This window comes from Aristolochia californica, unplaced genomic scaffold (genome assembly GCF_029961685.1).
Source record: "Aristolochia californica isolate CCGP_79_NKW_82.1479 unplaced genomic scaffold, dmAriCali1.0.hap1 SCAF_9, whole genome shotgun sequence".
Lineage (NCBI taxonomy): Eukaryota > Viridiplantae > Streptophyta > Magnoliopsida > Piperales > Aristolochiaceae > Aristolochia > Aristolochia californica.
The window spans coordinates 1,414,172-1,433,817 of NW_027182290.1; the positions used below are offsets into that span (position 1 = coordinate 1,414,172).

Sequence of the window (19,646 nt, forward strand, 5' to 3'; positions counted from 1 at the left end):
GACCTTTCCGTCCCCTTTTGACTATTCGCCGCTCCATTTTAAAAATCTTCATTTACTAAATTGTACTTAAATACAGGTGGCATGCACTTGCAGGATCTTTTCGGGCTTGTCCTCTTTAACGCGGCTAGCCCGCCGAGAACAAGGGGGGGAAATGGATCCGCCCAATCAAAGTATTAGTGTGTCCCAAGTGACAGTGGTATAGAACCCCTCCCCCTTCCATTTTCCTTGCTCTATGTTCACTGCTTGGAGCTTGATGGTTTTGATCAATTTGACCAATTCAGGACTGAGCCCCTCCCTTACTGATACCAGCAAAAGGAAGGGGAAGGAGTAGACGAGTATATAAAAAGGAAGGAAAAGGGTTGGGAGAAGTTTTCCTTTTTCATTTAGGTTATAAAGGAAAGGTATGCTCTCATATTAAATCAATGATTGGGATCCAAATATGTCTTGTGTCCTTTTTTAAATATATTTTGTTGCTTGATGATGTCTATGAGATCCAAAATGATAGATCCCAACAACATAGCTTGACAACATAAATCGTTTTAAATAAATTAATTTTGTGATATGCAATTGATCTTCACTGGGATTTTAATAGGAAAATTTTTTACCTCGATCATATATAGCTTTAAAATATGTTTTGTTCTTTACTTGTTACATAAGGTTGTTGATTATATTTTTATATTATGATAATTTTTAAATCCAATCCTCTTAGATGTTGCATTTGATCTAAATGTAATTTCTTAGATATTAGGTAAGTTTTAATCACATAACCAATGTTAGGATTCAACCAATTAGTTTAGTTCAATTATGCTAACATTGGTTATGTGATTAAAATTTGCCTAATTGTCTATTGGACAATTCATTAGTTGGAGATGCAACATTAATAGATATATCAATAAAAGAAATAAGTAATAGTTTGGTGAAAATCATCAAGAGGCTTATGAAGAAGTCATTATGGAGAGTGAATCAACAAACAAGCAATGGAGGTAAGGAGGGCTGCCCCTCCCTAATTTTATTTTTTTCATTTAAGAGGAACTCGTTAAGAGACTGGTCAATGCAACCTAAAAGACTAGTCAGTTAAGTGCGGAAAATCACCGCTCACAAGAGTAGACGGAACCAAACAAAGCCAAGTACCTATTTTGTGAGTGATGGGAGAGGTAGTGCCTCCCCTCCTACTTAAAAGGAGAGGTTGTCTTTGTCTTCTTTCTTTATCTCTTCCACATGTAGAAGACAAAGCATACAAAAATTGGACCCTTTTTCTTTGAAATATAATTTTAATATTTTCTACCACTGCTTTTAATGAATTTTGGTGCTTGTATTTGAAAATTACTATCCAGATTATAAGAGAGTTTATACACAATATAATGCTTGTATAACCCGAGTAAATCATTGGAATATTTCTAAATGCAACAAAGTAGTTGTAGTATTTTCAAACATGATCAAATTCGATTGATTTATCAAATTCTAAACAAAAACGTAAGATACCTCTTTTACAAAGGAAAGTGGAAAATCACTCATCTCCTTCGTCCCCATGGAAAAGGAAGGGAAGTTTGCCCACTCCTCCCCTTTTCTCTCACCAGATAGAAGAGGGTAGGAAGTGGAAAGCTCTCCCGTTCCCGTTTCCTCTTGAATGGAGGGCGGCATTGCCTCCTTCATCCATAGAAAAGGGAGTACTGGAATAAATATGCTCAGGAAGAATGATTGTAAAACGTTCACAGTTATAGCACTTAAAGCCTTCACTTCAAAAACAACCAAACTGAGAAAGTGAAAAACCACCCTTCTCCTTCGTCCGCAGGAAAAAGAAGGGGAAGTTCGCCCACTCCTCCCCTTTTCTCTCACCAGAGAGAAGAGGGTAGGAAGTGGAAAGCTCCCCGTTCCCGTTTCCTCTTGAATGGAGGTGGTGTTGCCTCCTTCATCCATAGAAAAGGTCGTATTAGAATAAATCTGCCAAAGGAAGAATGACTGTAAAACGCTCACAGCTATATCACTTTGAGCCTTCATTTCTGAAACAACCAAATTGAGAAAATGGAAAATCACCCATCTCCTTCGTCTGCAAGAAAAGGAGGGGAAGGTTACCCATTCATCCCCTTTTCAAACAATTGAAAGCTCCCCATTCCCGTTTCCTCTTGAATGGAGGGCGGCGTTGCTTCCTTCATCCATAGAAAGGGGGGTACAGAAATAAATCTTAACAGGAAGAATGACCTTCCTCCCCTTATTAGAAAACAATTGGATTTTCAAACTTGTCATCAGCAACCCCATTGATCTACACTCCCAATAATTTCAAAAGTAAACTCCTCTATTAAGATATTTTATTTTAAAAACAAAATTTGATAAAAATACTAATCTTATGTTAATTTTTATCTATAATTATCTTGTCTAAAAAATAACTTTTATCTATCCATCAAGGGTAAAATAGGGTTTTTATTTATTATTTATGGGAGTGGAGAACCCTTCCCTTACCCACTTGAGTTTTTCATTCTAAAACCAACCCCTATATATTTGATTAAAAAAAGGTAAATACCTTATATACCCTTGAACTAGGTTTAAAAATAGGACTTTGCCTGAACTCCCTGAACAGAAGCCTTTATTTTGTGAGAGTATTTTTTAAAATCTTATCAGAGTTAACTGACTCTATTTAACAGGAAGGACATGAAGGTATTATTTTATAGTTTAAGGATATAATACCAAAGGGGTACATTTGTAATTAAGGCTAAAATTGAAGTCTTGTAAGCGAAATGCCTGTTTACTGAAGAATTGGTAGGGAAATTTTTGCTTCTCCGTCCCAGCCGACTCGACGAAGGTTTCTGCCGTCTGCTGGGTTCCTGAGACTTTTGAGGACATTCCAAAAGATTGGTGTTCGGAGACAGCCCGAAGAAGTCGAGAGGAAAACCCTCCTTCATCTGTCCCCCCAGATCAAAACCCTAACGACGCATCCTGGAATCTGAGTTTGGTTGTTTAGCTTGAGGAAATAGATGGCTGTGGCGGGTCCCGGGCAGCTCAATCTCGACGAGTCGCCTTCGTGGGGGTCTCGAAGTGTCGATTGTTTTGAGAAATTGGAGCAGATTGGGGAAGGGACGTATGGGTAAGTTGATAAAATAAGAAATCATGGACGTAAACTTTCCTGTGGACTGTTATATGATAATTTCTCTATTGCTGCATCGAGGGCTTTTCGGTTATTCGGTTTGACTGCTGTTTGTCAAAGGCTTAAAAGGTGCCTAGGGAGCTAATTCTTTCCGCAGGTTGTTCTCGAGTTTATTTTCGAAAAATTGCGGTTGAAAGGGTCGTCGCTCTTTTTGCTTTAATTTTTGAAACGGTCCTAGGGATGAAACGTATGAGGTGTTTAATTGAGATTAGTAGTTTCATGTGAATCAATGTTAAACTTCACTAGTAGTTTCATGCAATTTGATATTGAACTCGCTGTCCAAGCTAGTCTCCTGATCTTTTTTAGGTTTAAATATATTCTCTGTCTTTTTATTTTCTCATTCCAGTGTTTCAAGCATATTTTATCTTGAATTTTCTAAGTGTTTGTTCCCTCAGTCATCAGTTTTGAAGTGTCCTCGTCAATGAGATAACTTTGGTAGCATCTCTAATACTATTTTACCTGTGTACCTATTTGCAGACAAGTATATATGGCTAGAGAAATTAAAACTGGGGAAATCGTTGCTTTGAAAAAGATTCGTATGGACAATGAGAGAGAAGGGGTATTTTTTTGTTCCTTTTCTCATATTTGGCTTCTTATTGTAATCCTTGTTATTTTTCCTGTGCCTTTAATTTATGATATTTCTGCCTCTATCTTGGGTACTTAAAACTTTCATTTCAGCCTGTTCATACATACGTATACGCAATTGTCTTACTATGCTTGTCTCCATCTGGTTATGAAGTTTCCCATAACAGCCATACGGGAAATTAAGATTCTAAAAAAGCTTCACCATGAAAATGTGATTCAGTTGAAAGAGATTGTGACATCCCCAGGTATGACCTTGTTTTTTTATTGTGTAGTTGTTGATTGGCTTGTTTAGTTTCTAGGCTGCACATATCTGAGTTCTGTTTTTCGCATTTGCTTCCAGGTCCAGAAAAAGACGAGCAAGGAAGACCAGGTTTGTTTGTTGGAGTTTTCCTTAATTTTCTTTTTTCTCTTTAAATGAAACTTGCACATTTTTCTCTTGTCATTTAATTCCTACATACTTCTCTAAAATTGAGATTGTACTCATTGTTGCTACTAACCCTTAAATGTGGGTTCTGTCGTTGTTTATTCACTTACACCAAAAGTTGCTTGGGACATACAGATGGTAACAAGTACAAAGGTAGCATCTACATGGTGTTTGAATACATGGATCATGATTTGACAGGCTTGGCAGATCGCCCAGGCATGCGCTTCACAGTTCCCCAAATCAAGGTACGATAACTTCATATTCCTAAAGATCTTTACTTTCTTAATTGTGTTTGCTTTAAAATTAATTCTCCCAATCATTTGCCTTATCAGTGCTATATGAGGCAGTTATTGACGGGGCTTCATTATTGTCACGTTAATCAAGTACTTCACCGTGACATTAAAGGTTACGATCAGATGCCCAATTGTATGTTTGATTGGGTCTGGAATTTTTGCAGCCAATATGACATCATTTTGTGGTTTTTCTGTGCAGGATCTAATCTGCTTATTGATAATGAAGGAAATTTAAAGCTTGCGGATTTTGGCCTTGCACGCTCTTTTTCCAATGACTACAATGGGAACCTTACCAATCGTGTCATTACTCTATGGTACAGGTAAGAGGTTATACTGGGTCACTTTTTGTGCAGAAATACAGGTGTCCTAGTTAGCATCCTTCGTTCCATATTTTTTTGTGGTTATCTACCAATATTTCATATTTCTTCTTATTTTAATGGTTTCAAGCTTCTTGATGTGTTGACAGACCTCCTGAATTGCTTCTTGGGACAACAAAGTATGGCCCAGCCGTGGACATGTGGTCTGTAGGTTGTATTTTTGCTGAGCTTCTTCATGGAAAACCAATATTGCCTGGGAAAAATGAGGTAAGCTTGCTTAGGTATCTCTTTGTTTATAGTTAGTTCTCAAAGTATCTTTTCCCATGTCCTACAATGGATGCTCCTCTTCTTTTTGCTGAATGCAAAAAAGCTTTGGTCCTTGGAAGATGTTTATTTGATAGTTTGATAGATAGACATCTCAGACTTCAGGGTGAGTAGCATTGACTTGCATATAGGCTTCTGGCCTTACATGGATGCTTTGGACCCCTTTTTAAGTATTACTACAATAACTTATGTGGAAAGCTTTGTCAATATATTCCTCAAAATCAATAATACATAGCGAGGTTTGGTAAAAATCCCCTCTCGCAGTTTTCTTCCCCATTCTCTTATATCGTCCCTTAAGTGATAAGTCAAAGAAAATTACAATAATGCCCCTCCTCTCTTAAACTATTATATATATACAATAACATCCCTTCTCAAATTGATGCTGGTAAGTCAACTAGCAACAGTTTGCCAACCAAAAATTGATGTTGCTGTCGAGTCATGGCTTTGATGAAGACATCGGCCACTTGGAGATCCGAAGAAATGTAAGGAAAAAATATCATGTGATTCTCCAAGGTATCTCGGATAGAATGACAATCAACCTCAATGTACTTTGTGCGTTCATGGAAAACAGGATTGGTGGCAATCTGAATAGCACTAGTGTTATCAGCATGAAGAGGGGTAGAAGTAGTCTGAGGAAACTCAAGCTCCTCAAGAAGACCACGTAGCCATACAATTTCAGAACAAGCAGTAGACATGGCACGATACTCGGCCTCAGTACAGGATTTAGAAACACGATCTTGTTTCTTACATCTCCAAGAAATTAAGGCATCACCTAAAAACATACACCAACCTGTAATAGATCGACGTGTATCCGGACACCCATCCCAATCAGCATCACTATAGCAACAAATTGAAGAGATGAACCTGTAGAAAAGAATAACCCACGAGCAGGAGAACCTCGAAGATAGCGGATGATGCGTCGAATTGCAGCCTTATGGAGATGTCGAGGAGAGGACATAAACTGACTGACTTGATGAACGACATAGGAGATATCTAAGCGAGTAGTGGTCAAGTAGATAAAACTCTCAACTAGGCGCTAATAGAGAGTAGGGTCATCTAGAAGGTTCTCTTTATCTTTCCTGTATTTGACATTTACCTCCATAAGAGTATCAACAAAAGAAGTGTCCTCCAAACCAACCAAGGCAATAATATCTTGAATATACTTCTATTGGTTTAAGAAAATACCACTGGCCCGATGATGTGCTTCCAGTCCTAAGAAGTATGTGAGTTGGCCAAGATCTTTGATATGGAAAGTAGCATGCAACAACTGTTGAACCTTAGTAATCAAACCACATTCAGTGCCAGTAATGATAATATCATCCACATAAACCAAGAGAAGGATTATACCCGATGCAGACTTGTGGAAGAAGAGAGAAGAATCATATTGACTTTGTGTAAAACTAAAGGTAAGAAGCGTACTGCGAAACTTCTCAAACCATGCCCGGGGAGCTTGCTTGAGCCCATACAGAGAACGCCTTAACTTACGAACATCATGAGGAGAAGGAGTAGTCATACCAGAGGGAAACTTCATGTAGATCTCTTCTTGAAGATCACCATGAAGAAAGGCGTTTTACACATCTATCAGATGCAGTTGCCATGACTGGGAAGCGACAATAGCTAAGATGGTTCGAACCGTGGTCATTTTGGCAACGGGAGCAAATGTATCCTCATAATCAATCCCATATTCTTGTTTGTTGCCTAGAGCTACTAGGCGAGCTTTGTACCGATCCAAAGAGCCATCAGAGCAAAACTTTACAGAGAAAACCCATTTACTCCCAATAGGCTTGATTGTAGGGGGCAAAGAACAATATCCCAAGTGTGATTCTCCTCTAGTGTTTGAAGTTCTGTTTGCATTGCATTTTGCCAACACTCATGTTCCATGACCTGTTTGTAGCAAGAGGGAATGAAAATAGATGATAAAATAGCTATAGGAGAGACAATGGAGGAGAATCCATACAAATTAGGGGGTCGAGAAGGGTGAGTAGACTGGCGAAGAGTGGTGGAAGCAGGAGCAAGAGTAGGAGCTGGTGTCAGGTCAAGATCATGAGGGGGCACAGAGGAAGTGGAACCAAACTCATATCGACTACGTTTTCCATACACAAAACCAGGTTTGAACCTTTCCACAATTGTTGGGGAATCATAAAAGCTAGGTAGAAGAGATAAAGATGCAAATATCAGTTCAACCTGAGATGGAAAGAAATATTATTTTCAAAGAAAACCATATTCTTAGAAACACGTATACGATGAGCATGTGGATCATAACAAACATAACTCTTTTGAGGTATAGCATAACCAAGAAAAACACACTTAACAGATTGAGTTGTAAGTTTATGTCGTTCATGAGCAGGGAGATGCACTAAACAAACACAACCAAATGTCTGAAGATCAAAATATGAAGGAAAATGGTCAAACAACTTAAAGAAGGGAGAAACATGATGTAACGTAGGAGAGGGTAAGCGATTAATCAAATGAACCGAAGTAGAAAACGCTTCATACCAAAAACAAGGAGGAACAAATGATTCAAGTAAAGGGGTTCTTAGCACATCAAGAAGGTGACAATTTTTCCTCTCAGCAACACCATTTTGTTACGGTGTCGAAGGACAAGAACACTGAGAGACGATCCCTTTGCTTTGAAGAAAGTCCTGAAACTCATTAGACATGTATTTGCCGCCAAAATCAGAGCTCAAGACCTTGATGTTGACAGAGAATTGAGTCTCAAGAAGCGCAAGAAAGCGCTTAAAAACTAAAAAAACTTCTGCCTTAGCCCGTAGGAAGTAAACCCAAGTAAAGCGACTAAAGTCATCAATAAAAGTAACAAAGTACTTGTAATGTGCATGAGAAACAACAGGTGCAATCCCCTAAACATCATTATGAATAATATCGAAACATTGTAAGGCATGAGTTGCATGATAAGGAAAAGGTAAAACTTTACTTTTGCCAAGTTTGCATGATGGACATTTAAAAGAAAAATCAAGAGAACATGCGTTATGTCCCAATAAACCAGAATTAAACAACATATGAAGTACATCAGAGTTTGGGTGACCTAGACGTCTATGCCACATTTTAGTTCCAGAACCAACAACATTGCATGCAAAGGAAAGTAAAGGAAAACTAGGAATAAAGGTAGAAAGAAAAACGTGAAGAGGAAAGAGTCGTCCCACTTTAGGCCCTTTTGCGATCATCGTCCTTGACACTTGATCCTGCACAACACAACCGGAACGAGAGAAATGGACATTACAATTATTATCAACCAATTGACCAACAAAAATTAGATTTGTGGAGAGGTCAGGAGACACAAAAACATCAGTTAAGGAAGAGGAAAGCTTACCGACAACACTGATAGGCAGAGAACTGCCATCAGTGGTGTTAATTTTCAAATTTCCATCATAATTTTTGGCATTGGAAAGAGAAACAACAGTAGTGGTCATATGGTTAGAGGCTTTAGAGTCAAAAAATACCATGGCTTAGAAGCAATTTTATGATTACCTGAGAGCCCAAAAGCAGAAAATGCAGAAATGATCATTTGTTGTACCATTTCAGGGGTGAGTATGTTTAGGTTTGCTAAGGCTGTAGGGGCTAGGTAATAGGCAATGCAGCAGAACTAGAGGCACTAGCGGAGGCATGATAAGCAGTACCCTTCTTCCTTTCAAGTCGAATGGGACAAGCAAAGATGATATAACTCTGTTTTTTGCAGTAGTTAAAAAACTTCTTAGGGCAATCCCGAGCAATATGACCAAAAGCTTTACAACTAAAGCACTGGACAACACACATGTCTCTACCCTTATTCCTCCCCTGTGCTGCATAAGCGACAATAGTAGGGGCACTAACATTAGCCCGATGTTCCATGCCAGCCTGAGTTACTATACGCTGCTCTTCACGAAGAAGTTCACTGAAACAAACATCTAGAGATGGTATAGGATGACGATTCATCATATTAGAACGAGCAATTTCAAAATCAGAACAGAGCTTCATCAAGAATTGATCTCTCTTTCTTGTTTCATACACTGCTTGAACAAAAGGGAGAGTTGCAACGGGAACATTAACATAAACAATGTTTGAATAGTCAACCCAAAAATTTTGAAAACCAAAACAATATTCTTTAATGGAGAGACTTCCCTGTGTGAAATTAGCCATCTCATACTCCAATTGAAAACGCCGAGCCATGTTGTCTTGATGGTAAACCTTGTTGAGGTAATTCCACATGTCAGCAACATTTTTATAATGCCTTAGATTGAGAATAAAGTGAGGCTCAACGGAGCCAAAGATCCGGGTTATGACCCTAGCACCCCTAATTTTCCACTTGGACAAAGCCTAAACCTCTCGAGGTGCGGGATCACTCCCATCTATATGACCCCATAACTCTTTTCCCATAACAATAAACGAAACTAAAATTCCTAGGCAATGTAATTTTTACCCGTAAAATGAATAGGGAACGAGTCTAACCTATTAGATAACATGATAAAATCCAGATGACACCGAAACCTCTCTGGACAGAAACCCACACCGAAATCCACAATATTCCACAAAGAAGTCACGGTGATGACACCGAAATCCACAATAATCCACAAAGAAGTCACGGTGATGACACCGAAAGCCACAAAGAACTCCACTCTTCAACACAGATAGAGCCAAGAAAATGTCGAAGGAGTACCTTGTTTTGGTTCCGAAATCCACTACAGACAACACCGAAAATGTCGAAGGAGTACTCAGATGGCACCGATGATCTCCAAACTCAACTCAGACAAAACCTAGATGACGACGAAGGAGAACCTTGCTCTGGTTCCGAAATCCACTACAGACAGCACCGAAAATGTCGATGGAGTACTCAGATGGCGCCGATAATGCAAGAGATTAAAAAAAAAATTCAAAACTATGAACTTCGCTCTTATATCATGTCAATATATTCCTCAAAATCAATAATACATAGCGAGGTTTGGTAAAAATCCCCTCTCGCAGTTTTCTTTCCCGTTCTCTTATATCGTCCTTTTGAGTGATAAGTCAAAGAAAGTTACAATAATGCCCCTCCCAACTTAAAATATTATATATATACGATAACAGGCTTTTCCTAAAAAAACGCATGATGTAAGATTTGCCATGTTATGCATACAAATCAGAATAATCATGTCATGCAGTTGAAGTGTCTTTAGCATGTATAACTCAGATAAAGTGAAAAAAAATGAAGACAGAAAGGAAAAGAAATAGCTTGAGATCTATTTGGCTACAAGGTATTATGAACTTTGCTCACTATATACTTACCTGTTCAGTTGGAGTGTTTTTAGTACATATAACCTGGATAAAGTGAAAAAAAAAAAAAAGACATTTAGAGATCTATTTGGACACATGATATATAACGAACTCTGCTCAACCCTCCCTTCCCCCTGACCTGCAAAAAAACTGAAGCCAATATTTTGGATGCATTTGTTGTTTCTTTGGTAACTCTGAGTACCTGATATAGAATATCGCATTTTTTTTATTTTATGCATTGAAATTTTGACATCTGTTGCTTTAAACGATTTTTATGTCTTTGCCATCATTCTTCTGGTAGCCTGAGCAATTGAACAAAATTTTTGAGCTGTGTGGATCTCCTGATGAGGTCAACTGGCCTGGGGTGTCTAAGATTCCCTGGTACAACAATTTCAAACCATCGAGGCCAATGAAGAGACGTTTGAGAGAAGTTTTCAAACAGTAAGTAATTTTACAGATTTGTTGTTCCTTTTAATATCTAATACCTTATCCTCTTTTAGTTTTGTCATATCTTACTCTGCAAAAAGTTGCAACTTTTTTTTTTTGTGTGTGTTTTATTGTTGTTTTCTCCCCATGGCAGGAGTTTTTGCACCTAATTTTTCTTTCTGAACAGTTTTGATCGCCATGCTCTGGAGCTGCTGGAGAGGATGCTGACTCTAGACCCTTCTCAGGTCTCAGCTCTTATATAAAATTATTTTCGAATAAACTCTAGCATTGTTGATTTAATCCTGAAGTTGTTAATATCATAATCAAAATATCTGCACTTCTGAGATTTTAATTTGACCTTTTATTTTTATCTTTTTGCCATTCCTATTTTTATAGAGAATATCTGCCAAGGATGCACTTGATGCTGAGTACTTCTGGAATGATCCTTTACCTTGTGACCCCAAAAGGTTAGACACATTTCTTGTATTTTCATTTATTATTAAGACTGCTGTGTCTGGAAATTCCAAGTAGAAAGCCCACTTCTAATTGTTCCACTTGGGAATAAGTGGATCGCCTTTCTTTGTCCTGAAGCATCTTATGAAATTTTGAAGCACTTACTGAAATAGTTATTATTTAATTGCACAGCCTACCAAAGTATGAATCTTCTCACGAGTTCCAGACAAAAAAGAAACGGCAACAGCAGCGCCAGCATGAAGAAACAGCAAAGAGGCAGAAGCTACAACATCCACAGCAGCATCAACGCCTCCCTCCTATCCAACAAACAGGACAAGCCCACCCTCAGCTTCGGCCTGGACCAAACCAGCCAATGCATCCTTCCCAGCCCCCTGTGGTTGCAGGACCCAGTCACCACTATGGAAAGCCTCGAGGGCCATCTGGTGGGCCAAACAGATATCCCCAAGGTGGGAATCCAGGTGGAGGTTACAATCCAAACCGTGGAGGACCAGGTGGAGGTTACAGTGGTGGTCCATATCCACCAGAAGGACGTGGACCACCCTATGGTGGAAGCGGTATGCCTGGTGCAGGTCCTAGAGGTGGCAGTGGCGGTTATGGTGTTGGAAATTCGAATTACCCTCAGCAGGGCCCATATGGTGGTGCTTCAGGTAGCGGGCGAGGCTCAAACCTGATGGGAGGTAACCGCAATCCACAGTATGGTTGGCCTCAGTAAATGAAAATGGATAGGCACCAGGCAGCTTGGACATGCTTCTACTCAATTGCAGTGGAAAGACCACTAAAGCTGATGAACATGTTAGGAGGCTTCAAGCAAAGCAAAGACACTGAAGAGCATATATGAACTTATTGAGCCGGCAACCTGAGTTTTGGAGCAAGCACCTACTGCTCAAATTAAAGTGAAGATTGGCTTTGCAGGAAGTATTGAGCTTTTTATTTAGATGTGTGCAGCTTACGTCTTGTTTGACTTTACAGTTTTATCACACGGGATTCAATGGGTATGGACTCTTGAGGGATTGAACGAGGCTTTATGATGAAGAAGAGTTAGATTGGGTTCCTTATTTCTTGTTTCTTGCTTCTGTCCATTGTACATCATTCGGGATCTCGAATTCAACAGTTAAATGTCATTACAGGAAGAGTGGATGTGCTCAAGTGCCATGTTGAGGCTTCTATTCCTGTATCTTCTTTGAGAGATTAAGCATTAATCAAGAGAAATTCCACAACGCAATCCGGGTTCAACAATACATCTGTGAACATTTTCATTCTCTCCTTTAAACTAGCTTTCAAGTCTTATCCGCTTCGCCCTGCAGTTTACTTTCAAAGTAGTTTTCCTTCTTCAAAGAATTACTTTCCTTCCAAAGAAAATTTTCAATTTTACATCTCATTGTTCTTCTCGGTCTTTACTAAATGTGACCGAAACATGGGATGGAAAATAAAAAATTTTGCTGTCACAACAAAGAATATAAAATAGTTGTACAAAATAAGCCAAGAACAACTTCCAAGAGTCAATCCGAATGCACAATAGTTTCTTATAATTGAGGTCAGCACCTGAAAAAAAATGGACTGAACCATACAGGGGATGATTTTGGAAATTAAACTATTTTGAGGATGACGTCCCTCTTGAAGATAAAATGGTATTGGAAACTGTAAGACCCGTTAAAATCCTTTCATCATTTTTTGATTTATGCCTGAGTTCAGCTTATAATGTCATTATTCTCTAAGCAAGTTCCAGAACCACTACAACTCAGGCATAAAGTTACAATCAGATTGGTTCACCAAAAATTCAGGTTGTATAGTCATTCATTCAACCTTGAGAACAATCTTCATGAATTCGTATACGAAGTAACTGATAGCAGCAGATGGTAAAACCTGAAAGAGACAGGAGTAGACGAGAATGAGCAACAGCTAAATGCATTCTTCTCAGTTGTTTGTAAAGAAATGCTAGTGAATCAAGTCGCAGTTAACGTACAATCCCAGGACAACTTTTATACTGAGATCTTTGCACATTACCTGCAATAAGCTGGGAATGAGACCAGCATAAAGCGCTGGGACACCACCTCGCTCAACTATCTTTATGCAAGTTGCAAATGCATTCATTCTGGTGGCCAGAACTTGCATTTGGAGCTGTCTTCTCACCACTTCAAAGGGGTAAGTAGCAGCTTCTGCACACGCACCAGCAATAGCCCCATATGCTAGAGTCCTTACTGGCCCCAGTTCCAGCTGATCCAAAGCATTCAGTTCTTGCCCTTCTTGTAGTTGGTTCATCAGCGAAAGTCTCTTCATGCCTTCCGGTGAGTGTAGATAAGCAGATTTCAGGATGTCATAAACACCATAGAAAACTGCACCTGAAGGTGCCATGCTTATGATGGAGGGTAGTAAGCCCTTATAAAGGGAAAAGAAACCCTCAGTTTGAATCATGTGCCGGAAAGCACCAATTACACCACCCAAGGCTTCCCCACCTGGTGCAACCAACTGTGTTCGGATCTGAAATTTTTTAAAATTTGATGTTGAGGCAAAAGCAGAAGTATGAAGGGATAAAATAGTCAAATATAAATAATAATGATTTAGCACACAGAAGGTCAATCAAATTTATAGCTTCATGACTTTCTCAGTGTTTCTGTTCATCTTCTTGAAAATAGAGTCAAAGCTAGGAATCCAAGCTTAGAGCCTTAGTATTAAAGCCAGTAGAAAAGAAGGAAAAGGTGCTTTCTTGGGGAGACAAGTAAAAGCAATCCATGCAATTAAGAATCAGCACCAAATGAAGCCTTCCATGACTTGTGCTCTGCATAGCATAGAATCAACAATTGCACATGATGCATAGAAAACATATTAAACAGACAGAGTGATCAATATAAACTGAACGCATACATGTGCATCTTTGCATGCACACTTTAATAAGATGGGTGTGGAGCAGGTGTTTTGTGGTGTGCGCAACTGCAAATGTTTATGTATATCAGTAAAGAGGTAAGTTTGATGACAATAATCTCATAAAACTGGTAAATGCCATCAGTAGAAACCATTTACATCAGTTCCTTCAGATCCACTAGATACAGTGCTATTATGAAGCAGCTCAAAACCTCAACATGGAAACATGAAAATTTCCAGCTTTCTTGAGAAAAGCATCAACAATGTGCAATATATCCAAAGTCAATTGCCCAACATGATTAAGAAAGCCTCAACATGGAAACATGAAAATTGCCAACTTTCTCGAGAAAAGCATCAATAATGTGCATATATACAAAGTCAATTGCCCAACATGATTTAGAAAACCTCAACACGGAAACATGAAAATTGCCAGCTTTCTTGAGAAAAGCATCAATAATGTGCAACATATCCAAAGTCAATTGCCCAACATGATTTAGAAAACCTCAACATGGGAACAAGAAAATTGCCAGCTTTCATGATAAAAGCATTAATAATGTGCAATATATCCAAGGTCAATTGCCCAACATGACTTAGAAAACCTCAACATGGGAACCTGAAAATTGCCAGTCTTCATGATAAAAGTATCAATAATGTGCAATATATCCAAGGTCAATTCCCAACATGGCTTAGAAAACCTCAACATTGGAACATGAAAATTGCCAGCTTTCATGATAAAAGCATCAATAATGTGCAATATATCCAAGGTCAATTGCCTAAAATGATTTAGTAATAGCAAATTTGCTACCTTTTCTATAAATTCCCAGGTCACTCCACAGAAAGAAAAGGAAGAAAAAGATAAGAGAGAAAATACACGACGTACAGTGTCCATTGGTAAACAGAGTACAGTAGCTGTAATGCCAGCAGCAGCACCAGCAAGGAACCGCTCGAAATTTGTAGTTTCTTCATTTCCAGACATTTTGAGCAATTGTTTTCTGTATGTATCATAGGCATAAAAATTAACTGCCTTAAATGGAGCTGTACGAAGAATGTTGACAAAATTTCCTTTCCAAAAGCCTTTCAAGCCCTGAGAGATCGCAATAGTTTGAATAAGCTCAAACAGGTTCTTCTGTTCGCCACGAACTATATATTCAAGCTTTAGCCTCTCAAGTGGAGCAACAAAAGTTCTGGTGCAGGAGAGGACACTTTCAGAAACAAGGCAAAGAAAAAGAAACGATACATGTAATAGTCACAGAATAAAAGACTCGTAGTAAATGCCAAATTTTGTTTGGAAATGTTTTCAACCAGCCAACATTATTCCCTAATTAAACAAATAAGAATCATGTTCTTTAAAACATTTACATTAAAAAACAGTATTGATCCATTCATTTATAGCCATTAAAGTTCAGCAGGTCTGAAGGTTATCGAACATCAGGAGTAAATAGATATATTTCCTGATGCCCATATAGAGAAGCTGCACGTAGCTCATCAAACAATTGACAAAACACAGAAGACAGTTTCAATAACTAAGTTTGACTTCTTTGTAAAGAGGAATAAGAATGGTACAATGAGTAAAAAGACAAAAGAAACAATCAGATTTTGCAGATGCCAGTCATTGTGTTAATTATAGAACAGCCTATGAAAGTGTGCTAAATCATGCAAAAGCATTGATGTGCGCATGAGCATTCTGACACGTTTAACTGATAAACATGCACCCAGTCATGTCCCTTCTTTCGCCAAGAACTTGTGGTTTTGAATATTCAAAGAAATCTATGAAAACACCAAGAGAAGGTTAAGAGGAAACAAAACTCAGCTAAAGTTGGCAACCACTTCATGCTCCAGAAAATAGACAGAGCGAGTTAAAATAACAGCAACCATAAACGGACTAAGTTTTTCGCTCTGCACCAGCCATACGAACCTGGAAACCATGGCCGCCACAGCCCCAGCCCACAAGTGCTTTGTTGTGTTCAACGCCCTTGCCCCTGTTTGCTGATGTAGAAGCTTCTTTCCCACCTTTTCTTCTTCTTCCACCACACGCTTTGCCTCATTTTTTTCCTCATTTTGCCCCAACAACTGCGATGACTCCTGGACAAAGCCTTCGTTCCCTTTAATAGACAAACTAATAGACAAAAAACCACTGCTGCATCCCCCTAAAGCCCTCAAATCCACCGCTCTCCTCATGCATGAATCTGGAAAAGAAACAGTTGAACTCTTGACACCAACAGAAGCAAGAAAGGAAGACGGAACGAACGACTCGAGAAATAATCCTCCAACAAAAATCGACGGCTCTTCGGATATCTGCAACGAAATCGACTCCTTCGGACAAGACTGAAATCTCAGCATTGTACTAGATCAATGACAAACACAATGACACGAAAAGTAGACACAAATGCAAAAAAACAAACCAAAAATTGCTGTTTTTAACTACTGTTTGTACAGAAATTTTGAGGACATAGAACGAATTTTATCATCCGTTATCCGAAAAGGGAAGCTTGCAGGAGAAGGGAGAATCGGATAATTTGAGAGTCTTCGACATGGAGAGATACAGACGGGGAATAATTCTTAGGCCTCGCTTCCATCGAAGCACTAAGCTGAGCAGAACTGTTTTTACTCAGTTTTTTAATTATTCGATGCCTCACGCTTTAGTCAGCAAGCTCGACTAAAGTGCGCCTCTGAGCGCCAACGGCATTGCAAAAGAAGTGCTATCTAACGTGCGCCAACAAGGCTTAAGACCCGGTTCCCAGGCCGGTTCGGTTCGACTGGTCCAGAGTAATATAGAAAGAATTACATCTTTACTATTCTTTTTTTTTCTTATCACTTGAATGGTTTATCCAATTTTTTTTTAATATTTAGCACTTAATAAAGGGAGGATGGAAAATTCGAGATTTGGATGAAATTGACACTCATAATGAGTTGGTGAGTAAGAATCATGATCAAGAACCCGGTCCGGGTTGATAGTCCATCATTAGAGGGCACTTTCGTAGTTTGTACTAGGGATGGAATATAATGAGGGAATGTTCGGATATAGTGCAGTGCCCTTTTTAAGTGAAAGCAGTTGGCTGATCTTGGTTTGGCATGTAGCAGCAACATCCATATAATTAAAACTTATTGAATAAAATATTAGATTTATTTTTAAAAAGTAAGGTGGAAGGCTTCTTTTTCCCCTTTATTTTTGCCCATGCACCGGTTGGGTCGAGGTTGGGGTCAGGTTTCCCAAAACCCGAACCTAAACGCAAAATTAACCCCAAAAAAATCTAAAACATCAAACCTAACCCCAACCTGATCACCATCCTTGCTTCGTCCCCATGAAACTGACTTAAACCCGACCTATCTTCGCTTCTTGCCTACAATACCCTATTGACCTATCGGGAAACTCGTCTCTAATTTGAAACCAGTAGGTATCTATACCACCTCTTCTTTAACTCGCAGGGTGAAACACAAAAGCCAAACCCGGTGCCCACCCTTAAAGAGGGAGGGTTGGCATAGTAATCAAGAACCGTTTCTCGTAATTTCCTTTTGGATCAATAGAAACTCATTTTGATATATATATATATAACATTTTTCAAAGGTAAGAGAATTAAAAGGAATAAGGCAATAAATCTTTTCCTCCCAAAGAATGGCACCACTGCCAGACTATTTTGATCAAATAAAGAGTTGTCCTTTTGTCATTGTCTAGCCTTTCCTATTGGCACAAACACAACCATAAGATTTCTTAGTGAGAACGGATATCAAAAGAGCATAATGGTCTTCGTCATCTAGAGCATCAAAGCAACCACTTCTAACATCTTCATTTGGTTCATGGGTTTCCACTAACCTTTTATTGTGCTCTTTGACCTACTCTGACTATACGAGAGAGAACGGAAGACGAGCTTTTCAACAAAAAACCAACATTTCTTCTTGCCTTCCTTCTCTATTTGTGGTCTTTTTGTGGTTTTATGATGCTATATCTACTTTTAATTTTTTTTCCCCTCTAGGGTGTTGCTTGTTACTTTCTGATCAATCTCTCACTTCCACGTGGTTTTGTGCTCAATTTTCTGAACTAGATTAGCTCTTTGCTCGATTTCCATCTTGTTACCTCCATTATTTTGTTTCTCTGTTGTACCATGCAAGATTATCAGAAGGTATGCTTTGAAAGTTTCTTTGATTTCTAGGAAGTTCCTCTGCCCTTTTATCTCTGTTTTCTGCCTCCTATTGCAAAATCTCTCTATGGTTTTTCAGTTTCTGTTTCATCTTGAAAAATGAAGTTTCTTTGCCCTAATATATCTATTTTCTTCCTCCTATTGCAGAATCTCTCTATGGTTTTTCTGTTTTTGTTTCATGTTGAAAAATGAAGTTTCTTTGCTTTCTAGGAAGTTCCTCTGCTTATTATCTCTGTTTTCTGCAGTGACTCCTATTGCAGAATCTCTCTATGGGTTTTCAGTTTCTATTTCATCTTGAAAAATGAAGTTTCTTTGCTTTCTAGGAAGTTTCTCTGCCCCATCATCTCTGTTTTCTACCTCCTATTGCAAAATCTCTCTATGGTTTTTCAGTTTCTGTTTCATGTTGAAAAATGAAGTTTCTTTGCTTTCTAGGAAGTTCCTCTGCCTATTATCTCTGTTTTCTGCCTCCTATTGCAAAATCTCTCTATGGTTTCACATTACTACTCCAACCGTGGTTCGAGTTTTGAAGGATGCCCGAGTACCAATTGGATACCACTTATCTATTTCTTCCGCTTTAATGCAAAGACCATGCGTCGGCTGCCTTGTCGACCTGCTGCTCCTCGGTGGCGGCGAAAGAGGCACGTGGCTCACGAATTTTCCGCCGCCAAAAGCGTCTGAAATCGTCAGCAAAGACTTTTCGTTATGTTTGTATTATGCCCTCGAAGCGGTTATGGTTCGGTTCATTAACGCGCGACCAAAATAGCTAACCGCCTTGCAATGTGTTGCACAATGGGCCACGTTATTATTTCTCGGATTCTTAGAGGCAGAGGTAGTATCTTTGAGTTTAATTTGTTCTGAGTTCGAACTCAGTTTCTAGCCTAAAATTAGAATTGAATTTAAACCCAAAATTTTTAATGAGTTTGAACTCGAGTTCGGACTGAGTTCGAGTTCCAACCTATAATTAAAACTATAAAAATAAATAAAAACATTATTAGGATAAACTTAGTATCATTGAACTTCAAATTATAATAAAGGTACTCTGTTTCAAACGGTGTCAGTACACTGGACCGGGAAATCCAAACATTTATTTTGAAATTTTTTAAGGGATCAATGCATTGAACCCGGTTCTATTACTACCACTGCCAGTACTTTTAACAGTCACCACCACTCTCTTTAAGAATCGGGAGCAAATCGGTAAATAAGTCATATATACTTAACGAGTTTTATTTCAAGGTTAAGTTTTGGCTGAGTTCAAGTAAAAATTAAATTAAACCCAACTCTCTACTGATTCACGAACCGGTTTGCCTTGATGCCACAGCTCCCGGCAGGTAGCGTGACAACTAGCTAGAAACTAGATAGTGTTCGGCTGGGGTCCCATGTGCGCGCACGTATGATCTGTACTGGTGTGAGGAGAAAGGAGTCATG

General features: G+C 38.8%; 2 protein-coding genes across 3 annotated transcripts; one reads left to right on the plus strand and one right to left on the minus strand.

Annotated features, from left to right (window-relative positions):
* Window positions 1–2,766: 2,766 nt before the first annotated feature.
* On the plus strand, window positions 2,767–12,372 carry LOC137941644 (cyclin-dependent kinase C-2). 2 transcript variants are annotated; one of them, XM_068787143.1, is made up of 12 exons: window positions 2,767–3,079; window positions 3,617–3,698; window positions 3,879–3,969; window positions 4,065–4,094; window positions 4,284–4,393; window positions 4,481–4,553; window positions 4,641–4,761; window positions 4,908–5,025; window positions 10,628–10,767; window positions 10,940–10,997; window positions 11,149–11,219; window positions 11,398–12,372. In XM_068787143.1, the coding sequence occupies exons 1-12, from the start codon at window positions 2,970–2,972 to the stop codon at window positions 11,936–11,938; spliced, it is 1,545 nt and encodes a 514-aa protein (XP_068643244.1). In that variant the 5' UTR covers window positions 2,767–2,969; the 3' UTR covers window positions 11,939–12,372. The 2 variants fall into 2 exon arrangements, with proteins under 2 accessions (XP_068643244.1, XP_068643245.1); XM_068787144.1 differs by having other exon boundaries at window positions 2,989–3,079; window positions 3,818–3,969.
* A 352-nt stretch (window positions 12,373–12,724) lies between these two features.
* LOC137941345 (probable mitochondrial adenine nucleotide transporter BTL3) lies at window positions 12,725–16,651 on the minus strand. Its single transcript, XM_068786709.1, has 4 exons — window positions 16,001–16,651; window positions 14,966–15,269; window positions 13,231–13,704; window positions 12,725–13,089 (listed from the first exon to the last, which is right to left on the minus strand). The coding sequence occupies exons 1-4, from the start codon at window positions 16,423–16,425 to the stop codon at window positions 13,021–13,023; spliced, it is 1,272 nt and encodes a 423-aa protein (XP_068642810.1). The 5' UTR covers window positions 16,426–16,651; the 3' UTR covers window positions 12,725–13,020.
* Window positions 16,652–19,646: the final 2,995 nt, after the last annotated feature.

Excerpts from the sequence above, each read along its gene's own strand:
- LOC137941644 (XM_068787143.1), top strand. The coding sequence starts at position 2,970 with ATGGCTGTGGCGGGTCCCGGGCAGCTCAATCTCGACGAGTCGCCTTCG. Across the intron at positions 4,554-4,640 it reads ACTTCACCGTGACATTAAAG|GATCTAATCTGCTTATTGAT; the intron begins GTTACGATCAGA and ends TTTTCTGTGCAG. Across the intron at positions 5,026-10,627 it reads TATTGCCTGGGAAAAATGAG|CCTGAGCAATTGAACAAAAT; the intron begins GTAAGCTTGCTT and ends TTCTTCTGGTAG.
- LOC137941345 (XM_068786709.1), bottom strand. The coding sequence starts at position 16,425 with ATGCTGAGATTTCAGTCTTGTCCGAAGGAGTCGATTTCGTTGCAGATA. Across the intron at positions 15,270-16,000 it reads GTGGCGGCCATGGTTTCCAG|AACTTTTGTTGCTCCACTTG; the intron begins GTTCGTATGGCT and ends CTCCTGCACCAG. Across the intron at positions 13,705-14,965 it reads TCTGTTTACCAATGGACACT|ATCCGAACACAGTTGGTTGC; the intron begins GTACGTCGTGTA and ends AAAAAATTTCAG.